This window comes from Ictidomys tridecemlineatus, chromosome 12 (genome assembly GCF_052094955.1).
Source record: "Ictidomys tridecemlineatus isolate mIctTri1 chromosome 12, mIctTri1.hap1, whole genome shotgun sequence".
Taxonomy (NCBI): Eukaryota; Metazoa; Chordata; class Mammalia; order Rodentia; family Sciuridae; genus Ictidomys; species Ictidomys tridecemlineatus.
The window spans coordinates 63,136,538-63,150,521 of NC_135488.1; the positions used below are offsets into that span (position 1 = coordinate 63,136,538).

Consider the following 13,984-nt stretch of genomic DNA (forward strand, 5'->3'; position numbering starts at 1 on the left):
ATGCAGGAAGAAAGAGCCAGGACCGGGCCAGACAGAAGGAGAATTCTCTGAAGGGATGTCCGCTGACCCTGGAGTCTAGGCTGGGCCTAGATGCTGCAGGCCAGGCTGGAAGACCCCCACAGGCCAGCCTGGGCACCCGAGGGGCCTGGGGGCCTGGTGCTCCAGCAGCTCACCTTGCCCATGTTGAGCTCTGCATATGGGTCCGGGAAGCCTGTGAACTCCCTGGGGCTCCCATAGAGGTTCACATAGCAGGGCCCGAAGGTGGGGAGGAAGCCCAGATTGTCATCCACTGGAAGACAGAAGCAGGGATCAGAGGCGCCGGCCCGTGGGGCTTTCTAGGGCTCAACCCAGCCACCTTCAGACCTGAGCCCATCCCTGGCCCTCAGGTTCCCTGCAGGCACCATAAATATATAAATAATAACGGCCCTAGACCTAACTGTCACGGGAGGCACAGAGGAGGTCCCAGAGCCTCGGGACCAGAGAAGCCATCTCTCAGAGTGGGAAAGAGACGTGGCCCCAGGCTCCAGCGGAGGCCAGCCAGGAGTCCAGTGAAAGGCCCCACTAGAGGTCTCTCCCCCATAGTGCAGCCCCCAGACACAAGCCCCTGTGTCCTGATGGCCTTGATCCATCCCAGGATCCCCTCCCCCCCACACACACACACACGATACAATGAACAATTTTTAAGTGGAGCAGGTCAGAGGAGCCTTAGGGAGAGACTAAACAATGAGGGGAAATCTGTCCTCCACATCATCCCCATTCTTTTCTGGAGGCTTTTATTAATGTCACTTTAATGTCCATAGCTCCATTTCTCAGGCTGGGACTCTGAAAACCCTGCAAGCCCTTTGTCCCTTTTAGAGAAAGTGGGGAAGAGGACATTTCCAGAATGCCAAAGGTGGGCAGCAGAGCTAGGGCCATCTGGGATGACCCTGTCCACACAAGGACGGACCAAGAAAAGATAATAAAAATGGCCTTAGCAAAAGAGCACCTGGAGCCGACCCAAGGACCCTGGAAGTGAGGGAGGGCAGTGACAGGCAGGAGCCAGGCCCACCCCTCAGCCAGGAGCACCCTCCACACCCTCCCTCTCCAGACCCCAGCACACTCAGGGCTCTGGCTCTGAGAACCAAAGTAGGAGGTCTTGGAAAATGAAGCTCACGTGAACACTGCTAGTCATTTGTGCTGATGGTCTTGATCATGATCTACCTGTGAGCTCCATTTCTAGAGTTTTTCACTCTCTCTGGCTTGCTCCCGGTCCCTGAGACACTTTGCACTCCACCTGGACCACTGAAGCCCCATGCCCCTAACCCCTCACTGCCAGCCCCAGCCCCAGCCCCGCAGTAGTAGGAAGGGGTCTGGGAGGGTGGGAAGAAATTACTTTTAAGACATTCCAAGTGATTTACATGTTCAACCCGAGGTGAGAGGTAATCACCTGTGATAAGCTCCAGACCCCCAACCCCATCTCATGCAAATCAGAGAATTCCCCAGTCTCCAACACCCTCACCCCTCCAGCAAAAAGACACCCAAGACCCCAAGCCCTTGTGGTCCCCTAGGTGACAGCAACATACGGTCTGTGGCTCGCGGAGGCTTGACCACACCTGCAGGCTCCTCTGAAGCATAAAGAAATGGAAAAGGGGTTAGGATGGGCACGGCTGGGTGAAGGAATGGTTACATGAACAGGCACGTGGATGGACAGACGGCAGACAGGTGGAAAGACAGCTCCTAAGTGAGAAACAGACGTGGCCCCAGGCTCCAGCCGAGCCCAGCCAGGAGTTTGTCACAGACTAAGCCATCATCAGCCCCACCCCAGCCAGACATAGCCCCTAGGACCACAGTAAGCCCTCGGAAAAGTGGACCCAAAACATGATTAATATGTTCAGCATGATTCAATGTATTCAAGAAATAATATTTTTACTTTAATAATAAAATATGCTTTTCTATATTATAGCCAGATGAGTGAGAAACACCTAGTACCGACATAAAGAAAGAGCAAGGGAAACATGAAGGGATCAGAGTGAGGCTGCAAGGCACACCCAGGACTCCAAACCCAACTGGCAGGTTAACACTAGGGACCAGCTGGCCCAGCAGTGGTGTTTTAAGGCACAACATCTCCACCTAGTGGTCACTTCCAGTATTGCCACGGAAGATAAGAGTTGCGTTTTCACAACAGTGGAGCCTGGGGACCTGGCTTCTAGCACCTACTGCTTCCAAGAAATCATGGTGACAGATGCTGTTCACTAGCTGAAGGCTCTGAACACTTTGGTGTGCCCATAAATGTTGGTAACTGATTCTAGAAATAGAAGCAAGGAAGGAAATGCTTTGGCTCTTGGTATCCATCACTCATTTCTGGGCAGGTAGGAGATACCCCAGGGGAATGAGCAGCCTCAGTCTTCTTCCACCACTGACTCTCCTTGATTTCTGCCCTTTCCTAGACTCTGATATTCCTTTTCTTTTCTTCTTATTTTTTTCCCCTTCTCCAATCAGCAAAGCTGTAATTACCAGTCTGAGGTCATGATCAAGCCTAGGGACATGTTAGTGAACTTGGGGATGATTTTCAGGCATTGCTCACCTTTACCAATTACTCTTCTCCAAAAAAAAAAAAAAAAACCTGTTGCTTTTTCCTATAGATTCAAGGGTTAAGCAAAATGTTGTGAATGAGCAGACAGAGAAAGAAAGGAGAGGAGAGGAATGTGGATGCCCAGAAAAGAGGACAGGGCTAACCAAGTGAGGCCAGAGGCACAGGGGGGTGAGTCCAGTCCCTCCACGGCCAGGTCTCAGCTTCAAATGCCCACTGGCAGAAAATCCAAGTTCATGGTCCTTTGAATAGCCACAGGAATCAGCTTTCATTAGTGAGAGAGCCAGGCCTCTGGCCACAGGGGAGCAAGGTGACCTCAGCAAGTTGACCTCCTCGGGTACAGCTACGATCCAAGAAGGATAGTGGCCAGGGGCCCCCGGAAGGAAACAGATTCCACTTTAAGCTGGTTGCAAATGATTATGAACAGATCCAGCCAGTTATCTCAGGCTGATGAGGCCAAGGTCATTTTTCCAATCCCCAGGTGCTTCTTGCAGAGGTAAACTTGGTTTCCCACCCACAAACTGGCTTGAAAACTGGTACCCAACCAGACACAGATGTCCCCCAAATTCTGCAAGCCACCTGACCTACACATGCCTCTGGTGGCCAGGTGGACTAAGCACTCCTTTTCATTCATCCATTTGTTCACTCAGCGAGGCTAATCAGGCACCATGCTAGGCACTGGGAGTATGTAACAAGACATAGCCCTGCTGACGTCTGAGACCAGTGATTCCTAACTTGAGGGCAGGTCACAGGTCTCTGGGTGCCACAACTCATCCCAGGTTTTCTCCCCTGTGTCTGCAGACAGCTCAGAAAGTCAAGGGCAGGGTGGCCAGAGAGCCCGCCCAAGACAAAGCTTCTATTTAGTCCTCATCATCTTTCTGCCAAAACACAAGTGTTTTTGTGTGTTTTCTCTGATCCTAGGGAACTAGGACCTGGAAGTCCCATAGCACAGACGAATACTCCCAGTTTTGTGGCCTCAGCAGCAAAGCCCAACTCCCTCACCTGGGGGAAACTGAAAAAGACAGAGCATCCCTCCCTGCCCAATGAACCACAAGCCCTGCAAGCCACAGCCCTGCAGACAGTCCCAAAGGACACACATGTACCCTGGAGAAGTCGAGGCCATTACCTGCAGCCGGCCTGCCAGTTCCCTCCGCCTCTCGGCACACCCCCAAGCCCATGGCATTTGGCTGCCTGACACTCGCCTGAGCCAGGCAAGAGGAGAAACCAAAAACTGCTGGGAAATCGACATCATCTACGTTCCAAAGACAAGAAGAAACTAACTTGGGGTTTCTTAGCCATGGAAAAAACTGTAGGATACGAGTGCTATTTATACAGCATGATTCTCACATGTGTAAAGTTATCAAGAACTCCGTGTAGGTTTCACAGGTCTCACGTGACTGTGACCTTTCGAAAGAACTGCTGCGTCTAAGGAAAGCACTCCTTTTGAAAAAAAGAAAAAGAAAAAGAAATTTTTCCTTGGTGCACAGGGTCCAAGGAATACTTTGGTGTGCCCAGGCAAACTCATGGGCAGAAGTGCTTAAGAGGTTAGTGTTCGGTCCTGTCCTCACTGGGAATAAAAACAGGAATACAAAAACAAAAACTCCTAACTGAACCGAATCATCTGGGGAAACATGAAGTGGGGGAATGCGGAGAAGAAGTTTTTAGAGTTCAGTTTGGTTTGGGTTTTGAAAGCTGTAAGGAGATCAAGTGTGGTGAATCACCCAGATGGGCTAGAACCCCATGAGGAGGAGAGAAATAGTACAAAAGAACTAAAGAGAAAGTGGGAAGGACGTGTTCTTTTTTTTAGTATTTATTTTTTAGCTTTAGGTGGACACAATATCTTTCTTGTATTTTTATGTGGTGCTGAGGATCGAACCCACTGCCTCACACATGCCAGGCGAGCGCACTACCACTTGAGCCACATCCCCAGCCCGTGGGAAGGCCATGTTCTGAGGGGGTCAGGGGACAAGCAAAGAAGCTGAACAGGAAACCAGGCAAGTGCTAAGCTTCAGGACTAGAGAGAAGCTCGGGCCTCAGAAAGAAAGCCACCTCCAGGAAGGGACATCTTAGAAACTGAGCAGTCCCAAGAATAGCCCAGTTCAACCAATCAGTTTAACTCTTTTATTGTCACGTAGATCAAGCTATTTAACTATATATTTAAAATCCAGTTGGCTGGTTGCAAAAAAAAGATTCTCCTTTATTTCCAGAATCATCTGGGAGGAGATGGTCCTGCTCTTGGAAACCTCCCTGAAGCACACTGGGTTGCCTGTGACATGAGCGCCATCTAGTGGCCACATAAACACCTTTCTTGCCTTCCCATTAAAACAGTGGAGATGTCAAGTTTTTCCGGGTTCTTTATGTATTCTGAATATTAATCCCTTGTCTAAGGAGCAGGTGGCAAAGATCTACTCCCATTCTGTAAACTCTCTCTTCACATCTTAATATTTCCCTTTGCTGTGCAGAAGCTTTTTAATTTGATGCCATCCCACTTATTGATTCTTGGTCTTATTTCTTGGACTTTAGGAGTCTTGTTAAGGAATTCAGGGCCTGTGCCAATATGTTGGAGTGTTGAGCCTATTGTGTTTTCTTCTAGAATGCAGAGTTTATGATGTGATTCTTAGGTCTTTGATTCAATTTGAGTTGATTTGTGCAGGGTCAGAGACAAGGATCAAGTTTTACTATTCTACTACTGGATATTAGTTTTCTCAGCACCATTTGTTTTAAAGGCTATCTTTTCTCCAAAATATGTTTTTACCACTTTTTTTTTTAGTACCAGTGACTGTATCTATGTGGATGTGTCTCATGTCTTCTATTCTATTCCATTGGACTTCACGTCTGTTTTGGTGCCGAGACCATGCTGTTTTTGTTACTGTCGCTCTGCAGTATAATTTGAGGTCCCAGATTGTGGTGCCTCCAGCTTCGCTTCTTGCTCGGGATTGCTTTGGCTATTCTGGGTCTCTCATTCTCCAGATGAATTTTGGAACTGTTTTTTTTCTAGTTCTGTCGGTATTTTGATGAGGATTGAATTGGATCTGTATAATGCTTTTGGTAGAACTCAAAAAAAAAATTTTAACAGCAAAAAGCAAATACCTAATTAATGAACTGGCAAAAGAACTAAAGAGATACTTCTCAAATAAGAAACACAAATGGCCAACAAATATCTGAGAGAATGTTCGACATCTCTAGCAATCAGGGAAATGCAAATCAAAAGTACACTAAGATTTCATTTCACTCCAGTCAGAATGGCAATTATCAATCATACAAATAATAATCCATGCCAGTGAGGATTAGGGGAGGGGAAAGGCCCACTGGTACATTGTTCATAGACTGCAAATTAGTACAACCGCTCTGGAAAGCAGTTTGGAGATTCCTCCATTGACAAGGAATAGAACTACCACATGACCCAGCAATCCCACTCCTTGATATTTATCCAGAAGATCTAAAAACAGCACACTACAGGGACACAGCCCCATCAATGTTTAGAGCAGCACAATTCACAATAGCTAAGCTATGGAACCAATGTAGGTACCCATCAATACATGAATGGACTAAGGAAACGTGAGATACACACACACTCTCACACACACACAATGGAGTTTACTCAGCCAGAAAGAAGAATGATATTATGTCATTTGCTGGTAAATGGATGGGACTTGGGCTAAGTGAAATGAGCCAGAATCAGAAAGTCAAGGATCAAATGTTTTCTCTCCTATGTGGAAGCTAGACCAAAATAGGAGGGGAAAAGGAGTGAGGGAATCCCAAGAAAACAGAGGAGAGATCAGCGGAGTAGAGGAAGGAAACTGAGTGGGGGAGAAAGGAGGGACAGGAAATGAATCTGATGAGAATGTTCTAAGTACGTGTATCTATCTATGATGCATTAATTTTTAATAAATTATAAGTAACGAGAAGAAAGGCCAGTAGAGTAGAGGAAAAGGGCACAGGAGGTGAGAAGGAGAGGGGAAGAGGAATTACCTGGGACAGAATTGGAGCAAATTATAGCCCATACTTATATAATTATGTCAAAATGAACCCCAATATTATGTACAACTATAATGCACTAATTTAAAAAAAAATAGTCACAATGACACACACACAAAAAGATGAAGGCCAACATCTCCATCAGAAATGAGGACTGATCCACTCCAGCAGGTGGATGCTGTCAGCCTCATGGAGCAGCAGCTGTTGGAAAATAGTCAGGAAAGTCATGTTGGCCTGTACCGGGATCTGTCCCAGGATTCAGAGAGGGACAGTAGCCGTCAGAAAACCAGAGAACAACCTCCTCCCATTCCAAGAGTTGTGACCTGGGAGGAAGCCAGAACACCCCTGCACCACCCCATGATGCAGTGTCCCGCCTCAGGTCCTTCCGCCTGCACGTGCCAGACAGCCCTCTGTAGGAGCCAGATGACGAGGACCTCCTCCTGCAACAGGCAGTTCTCTCAGTCAGGAGGGGAGCAGCTGGGGCAAGAGTCCTTAGCAGCTCCTTCTAGAAGGTTGTTTTTATGAATTCCACCAATGCAAAGTATCAAGGGTGAACTCACAAAGGCAGAGAGTCGCTAGACGTTGAAGCTGAGCGAGGGTAGCTGGGAGTTTGTTGTATAATTCTCTAGGATGTGTTTGAAATTTCCTATATTTAAAAGGTTTGTCTGAAAACTGTTTCAGAGAACCTGGAAGAAGGGATTGGAGAAGGCACTGACTTCAAGAGCACTGGTTACTGTCTTCCAGGAACTAAGCACATTAGCCTGTCCTGCCGCTAAGGATCTGTGCAGACGGACAGACAGACCTGCACCCTGTCGGGGCAAGGACCCCCGTGTTGAGCTGATCGTGCTCAAGAGTGAATAAAGCAGCAGGGGAATGACAGAGTCCCACCACCACGGGGAAACAGCACCCGTAAGATTCAGGAGAGCCTCCATCTGAATGTTTTGGGAAATGGTTTGGGATCCTCAATAGTGAACAAGAGGTACCCTTCGTGGACACAGCAAAACTTATGGGAGAGGATAGACAGCAGTAAAGAAGAAAAGGAAAAATATATAAAGACAGAGGGAAGAGAAAGTTTGTCAAGAAAGAGTGTATAGGGCTGGGGATGTGGCTCAGGCGGTAGCGTGCTCGCCTGGCATGCGTGCGGCCCGGGTTCGATCCTCAGCACCACATACCAACAAAGATGTTGTGTCCGCCAAGAATTAAAAAATAAATATTAAAAATTCTCTCTCTCTCTCTCTCTCTCTCTCTCTCTCTCTCTCTCTCTCCTCTCTCACTCTCTCTTAAAAAAAAGAAAGAAAGAAAGAAAGAGTGTATAATAAATAGTTCCTTTTAAGGCCACATGGAAAGCCGAGAAAGCAGAATTGATGCAGAAAAGTACATTAGATGAGTGATGTGAAAAGTCAAGCAGAATGATAGCCAGTGTGACTTTAGGGTTTATTCTCTACCAGGTACTGTAAGAACTTTACCATTGTAATCTCACTGGATCCTTCCCACGACCTTAGGTTGGAATCCGTAAGAACCTTGTTTTACAGAGAGGAAACTGGAGCCAGTCCCTCAGCTACAAAGAGGCAGAACCAGCCTAAGGTGACCCCAAGCTGGCCAGCTGCAGAACCACAGCTTCCCCGTCCCACCCTGCCCTCAGCAGCCCCTGGAATGATGTTAGAATTTAATACATCCCTCAACTCATATTTAAGAATTTACATGTCTCAGGAAAAAAAATAATGAAACCAGTCTTGCACCTAGATGGATCTAAGTACCGTAAGTGACCCATGAGACATTCCAGTACCTGAAGGACTAAGTTGACACAGTGGTCCCCTAAGATTGTATGGCTGACGACCCCATGGCCTTCTTGGTGGGTGTAAGTACACTCTGAGACGTTAGGACAATTAAATCAACAAGCAAAGCGCTTGTCAGAGGTCACCCCAGTCATGAAGCATGATGTGACTGTTATTTTCTAAACTATGAGAAAGAGATAAATTCCTACAAAAAAAAAATCTCCTCTGGGGGAAAAAAAATATGTATACCACCTACACAGGAATGAAATCACACTGGTCTCAGAAAATACACTGAAACAAATTCAGAATGGAGCACTCAAGTATAAAGACTTAAAATTAAAAGCAGTTCAATATAACCTTCGTTTGGTGAAGACCTTTTAAGCATGATATATAAGGCAGAAATAAGACTTCAACTATTTAACTCATTAAAGACAAATGGAAGAAATTAGAAAGTTTAAAAAGGAAACAGTGAAATCAGTCTAAAGAGTTAAACAGGATAAAATTGACAAAAGCTGATAAAGTTTTAAAAAAAAAAACTAGTAAGACTCATCAAGAAAAAACTCCAACACAATAGAAACAAGAAAAATGAAAATACCACAGGTAGAAAGAATTGTTTACATATAAAAGGTTGCTCTGCACAAGAGTATGTGAATGGATTTAAAGTAATGATGTTTTCCTAGAAAAAGGTAAACTATCAAAATTGGCTAGAGTAAAAGCAACAAACTAAAAATAACAATAATCACAAGAGAAATTGAAAAGCTTAAAAGAGCTATTACTACACCCACTCAAAAAGGGCACCCAGCCCATATGGTTTTATGGGTGAATTATTTCAAACCCTCAAAAGACTATATTCTTATGTTATATAAACTGTTCCAGATGTTAGAGAAGACTTTAAAATCTTTCCAATTAATTTTACAGAGCCAGCATAACCCAGATACCAAAACCAAAGAAGTAATACACAGACATACCAAATGAAGATAATAGAAAATTGAGAAACAGGCCCAAGAACACATTTAGGAATTTAGTAGGTGATAAAGATAGCATTTAACACTGTAGAGAAAAATTATTTAAAATATAGTATTGGTATATCACCAAAAAACAATTTTGAAAAAAAAAATGTTAGAGTCCTGCCTTATTCACTAAGGAAAAGATTAACAGATTTGGCTATAGAAAAATTTAAATTGCTGTAGGTCAAGAACTATTAGTTGGTAAAAATAAAGCTTCCAGAATTATTTACCACATATATGACGGGGGGAATAAACATCTGTATACATATAGAAAGAACTCTTACAAAACAATGAGAAAAAGACAGCATACCATCATAAATATGGACCAAAAATATGCATTTTTAGCAGAATAGCCATAAAGTATATAAATATATATCACATATAAATTTTAGTCTTTTTAAATTTACACTGGTCCATTTCACCAGCTATCAGTGAAATGAACATTAAGGCAACAATTGGATACTATTTTCAGCCAATAAATTAACAAAGATCTTTATGACATTATTATTTTACCTTGCATTCATGTGGATGCAACAGAAAAAGCTTATGGGAGTAACTGGATTATAGATTAGTCCAGATTTTTTAAAGGACAATGTGGATACAGACAAAAAAAAAAAACCTTAAAAATGTTAAAATCCTCTGATGCAGCAATTCCACTACTAGATAGTCATCCAAAAGAAAACTCATGAACTGCACAGATATTCAGCTACAAAAATAGTCATTGAAAGCCAGTTGTTCATAATGTAGAAAAATTAGAAAACAGTTAAATATTCAACATTTACTAGTGTGTGTAAATTACGGTACATTCACACAATGAAATGTTTGTTTCCTTAAAACGATTGTAGAAAAGCATTTAATCACATGAAAAGACATCTACATTGTATTGTCAAGTGACAAAAGGCAATTTTCAAAACAATTTAACTTTTAATATATACGTTTATATTCCTTTATGTATACACACACACACACACACACACACACACACACACACACACACACAGATAAACACAGAAAGATCCCAGAATACTAATAGTTCTTGCCTGCGGTAGAAGATTTATTTACCACATATATGACTGGGGGGTAATTAACATGTAATTTCACACAAAGATCTTATATACTTTTTTTCAGGTTATCTTTTTATTTAAAATTTTATAAAATAACAATAGGTTACTTTTCAATAGACTCATACAAGCCATTACAAAATAGAAACTGCTATGCACAGTCATCTACCAAGGGATTACCCTCATTGTACCACTCAGTGATACATTCTACCATTCAACTGTGGAGCATCCTAAGTGTCTCCGGGGCTTCTCTCTCACTGGCCAGAGCCCTACTCCATGGAAAATGGATAACAAAGACCTTATAATCCTCCCTTTTCTGCAAACTCTCCAACTCAGAGGTGAGACGGAAAGAGCCTGTGGGGTCAGAGAACTGAACGCAGGTGGAACTTACCTTCTATCTCTCCTCCAGGGGCAGAGATTTTCGACATACTCAGGTAGGTGGTGGCCACGATATCATTGTGAGTAAGGCGATCCCTGGAACAAGGGGACAGAGAGAACCTGAGCACAGGAGGAGGATCTAGACCACTGTCTACATATGGGGAGTCCCAGTCTTCACACCAGGTATGTTGGTGAGACCTGGCAATCCCAAAGAAGAAGAGATTGGATAGAAATCACTACAGCTGCCCCCTAGAGGGAAAGAGTCTGTCTTGCCAACCATTGGTATCTCAGCAGCCAACCAGCTCAGCCAGCAGCCTGGACCCCTCAGGTTGACAGGGAGGAGGCGGAAGGCAGGGAGGGTGAGCCATCAGGAGGCTGCTAAAAAGCAAGATTCCCAGACAGAGCTGAGACTTCAGCAGCTAAAGAAATAACAAGTTCAAGGAGAAGACCAGGAAACACTAACTCCAAGGCCACCATCTTGAATCAGCCAGTGCCAATGCATGGTTCCCTTTTGTGTGTGACTTTCCATGTGACCAAGTGCTTTTGATCTTTACTTTCCAGGAGTTTGCAACAGCCCTAAGAAACAAGTACTTTCATCTTCATGTCTGTTGTATAACCAGGACCCAGGCTTGGAGCTGGGCAGGTACTTCCCCAAGGTCAGCCCAGCAAGGAGGAACAGAGCCAGGCCTGGTGTCCTGATGCCTGCTCTGGTGCTCCTGCTGTGGCTCACGTGGCTCCTTGGCAAGGAAGGAGCCAGTCACGCTTCCCACGAAGCGTAGAGGACTGTGGGTAGGAGAGTAACCGATCACTCCATTAGCCAGTGACCTCCTGTGCAGACTCTCCTGAACCCTATGCCCGCCTCCTCCCTTGATAACAATAAAAATGACAGCTAACATTTAAGCCTTACTCAGCCACTACTAAGCCAAGCACAGTGCTCAACCCATCATGTGATCTAGCTCATTAATCCTCACATCTGCCCCATGAGGTAGGTACTACAATTCACCTCGACTTCAGGCTAAGGATACTGAGGTTGAAAAAGTTAATTCATTTCCAGAGATGGCCAATATTTGATTTGGGGCCTGACATTTCTGACATGGAAACCAAGTTGGTTGTAGCCACTTGCTGCTTCCTTAGCAGGTTGGACTTGAGGTTCTAAACCTAGTCGTTTTGATCCCACAGAGAACATTTGGCTAAGTTTGGGAGTGAGAAGCGGGTGCTTCCCAGCACCTACAGGGTAAAGCCAGGGATGTTCCTAGTCAGCCTACAGCAAACTGAACAACCTCCATCGTGAAGGACTATCAGCCCCAAAGGTCAATCTGCTGAGGTTGAGAAACACTGGGCTGAGCAAGACCTATGTATGACCTTCAGGAAGTTTCTCCGGTGCACCTTCAATCCCTCTTCTACGCCCTCTTTCCTTGCTAGGTGAAGTTTGGCCATGGGTGGCATCTGGAGAGGGTACATCCCAGCTCCATTACAAAAGACACCTGAGCCTGGTGGTTTTATTCTTCTTTTTAAATCCCCATGAGATAGGGATTTCTGCTGATCCCTTTCTTCCTCTTCGTATTTCTCAGGAAGGTGATTCAACTCCCATTTTGAAATTTTTCCATCAGGACAAAGGGGCTGCGTGAGGAAGAGTGACCTGTCAGCACAAATCTGCATCACTGTTCTGGTGAGGGACAGGCGCAAGAACTGGAAAAGGAGAATTTCCTTGAGATTATCGACACAGATACCTGACAGCGGATGGCATCCTTGAACTGCTGTCCCGCCCAGCCCCAGAAAATACCAGCTCGTGGAAAAGAACTGGGTTTCTGACCTCTGAGTTGGATTTTCTGAATCAGGCGAGGAAGGAAGGAGAATGGGAGGAGAGAGGTTGTTTTTATGGTGGTGGGGAGTGGCTTTGGGGACTTTTTTTTTATTTTAATGAAACAAAAAAGGAATTTTTAAAGAATTGAAAGGAAGATTAAGTTTCAGAGAAAAGGCCATATGGACTGTATCATATTTCCAGGATTCAGGTAATTACAAAAGTTTATCTGTTTTCTGGGAAGAAAGCACTTTTCAGGACAGGAACATGTAACAGAGGAATGCTTTCTGGCCAAGAGTTGGGGTTTGGGGCTTGGGGTTGCTTTTGGAAAATACAGCGAGTCTGAAAATAGACTCACAATAAAAATGCCACTTCAACCCAAACCAGAGACGCAACCACCAGATTCGGTAATGTGTTTGGATTGTACAGTATGCCGATGCCTCTGACACGGCTCCCATGGAGTCGGGCCAGCACATCCACGGCACAGGGCACAACCGCATCCACACGCGAGCACATGCACACACGGGCCCAGGCACGCACCGCCAGCCGCCCCGGGCAGCACAACACACACGTCGCCAGCTGAAATGCAAGGATCGCTCTGGGGATGTAAAGTGGGTCTCTCCAAACCGCTTCCCCACGGCACATACCCGCGGTCACAGCCTGGGGACCTCTCCCTCGTTCCCCCCCCCCCACCTCCACCACCCCGTTGCTCCCTTCCCTCTAATTCTCACAAGCTGTTTTCTTTAGGCCTGGGGAACTGGCACACACTTTAATGGCTCTGTGGCCTGGGGGTTTTTCCCTGGTCTCTCATTATCCTGCTGGTTGGGGGTGTCATGGGCCTGGGACCAAAGAAGAGCATGCCAGGGAACCACACGGCCAAGACTTTTGGGGGCAGAGAAAGGACAGCTCTCTTTATGGAAAGCCTGGTATCCTAAAGATTGCATAGATGGACCCTGAACGTCCCCCTCAAGCGTGAAAGGGATCAGCTTGACATTGCAGGAGGCAGTGTGGCCTAGTGGTTAAAGATGCAGGCTGGGGTTCACCTCTGACCTCTACTACGTTCCCGCTGTCCCCTCAAGCAGGTCACTCCGTCTTTCCCAATCTATTCCCTGCCACGTGAAGTAGGACCCCATCACTGAGTCAAGGGTCAGGGGAAATGGTGCACGTGAAGTGCTTGCCAGGTGCTCAATGAGTGTGAGATGCTAAGATTTCTCTAAGATGCCCGTGAGCTCTTGTCCTCACCTGCTCCACACCTGCAGTGCTGTCTCTGCTCAGGCCACTGGCCCAATTCCCTATCCTGGAAACTGACCTGTTCCACCCCATTGGTGGACAATAGCCCATGCTCCCAGAAGCTCTGCTCTCTGGGTTCCCAGGCCTCAGTGGACGACCCTCTGCTCCCTGAAACGCTGTCACCA

General features: G+C 45.6%; 1 protein-coding gene across 20 annotated transcripts in view; it reads right to left on the reverse strand.

Moving 5' to 3' along the window:
- Nucleotides 1-13,984, reverse strand: part of Dysf (dysferlin) — a 204,689-nt gene that overhangs the window by 117,985 nt on the left and 72,720 nt on the right. For 11 of the 20 annotated variants that reach the window (XM_078029034.1, XM_078029038.1, XM_005322138.5 and 8 more), the window contains 3 exons: nucleotides 10,782-10,864; nucleotides 1,563-1,604; nucleotides 174-289 (listed from right to left, as the gene is read on the reverse strand). In XM_078029034.1, the coding sequence (XP_077885160.1) occupies nucleotides 174-289; nucleotides 1,563-1,604; nucleotides 10,782-10,864 (241 nt within the window). The remainder of the gene's footprint in view (nucleotides 1-173; nucleotides 290-1,562; nucleotides 1,605-10,781; nucleotides 10,865-13,984) is intronic. The other 9 variants (XM_005322142.5, XM_005322136.5, XM_005322148.5 and 6 more) reach the window with 1 other exon arrangement.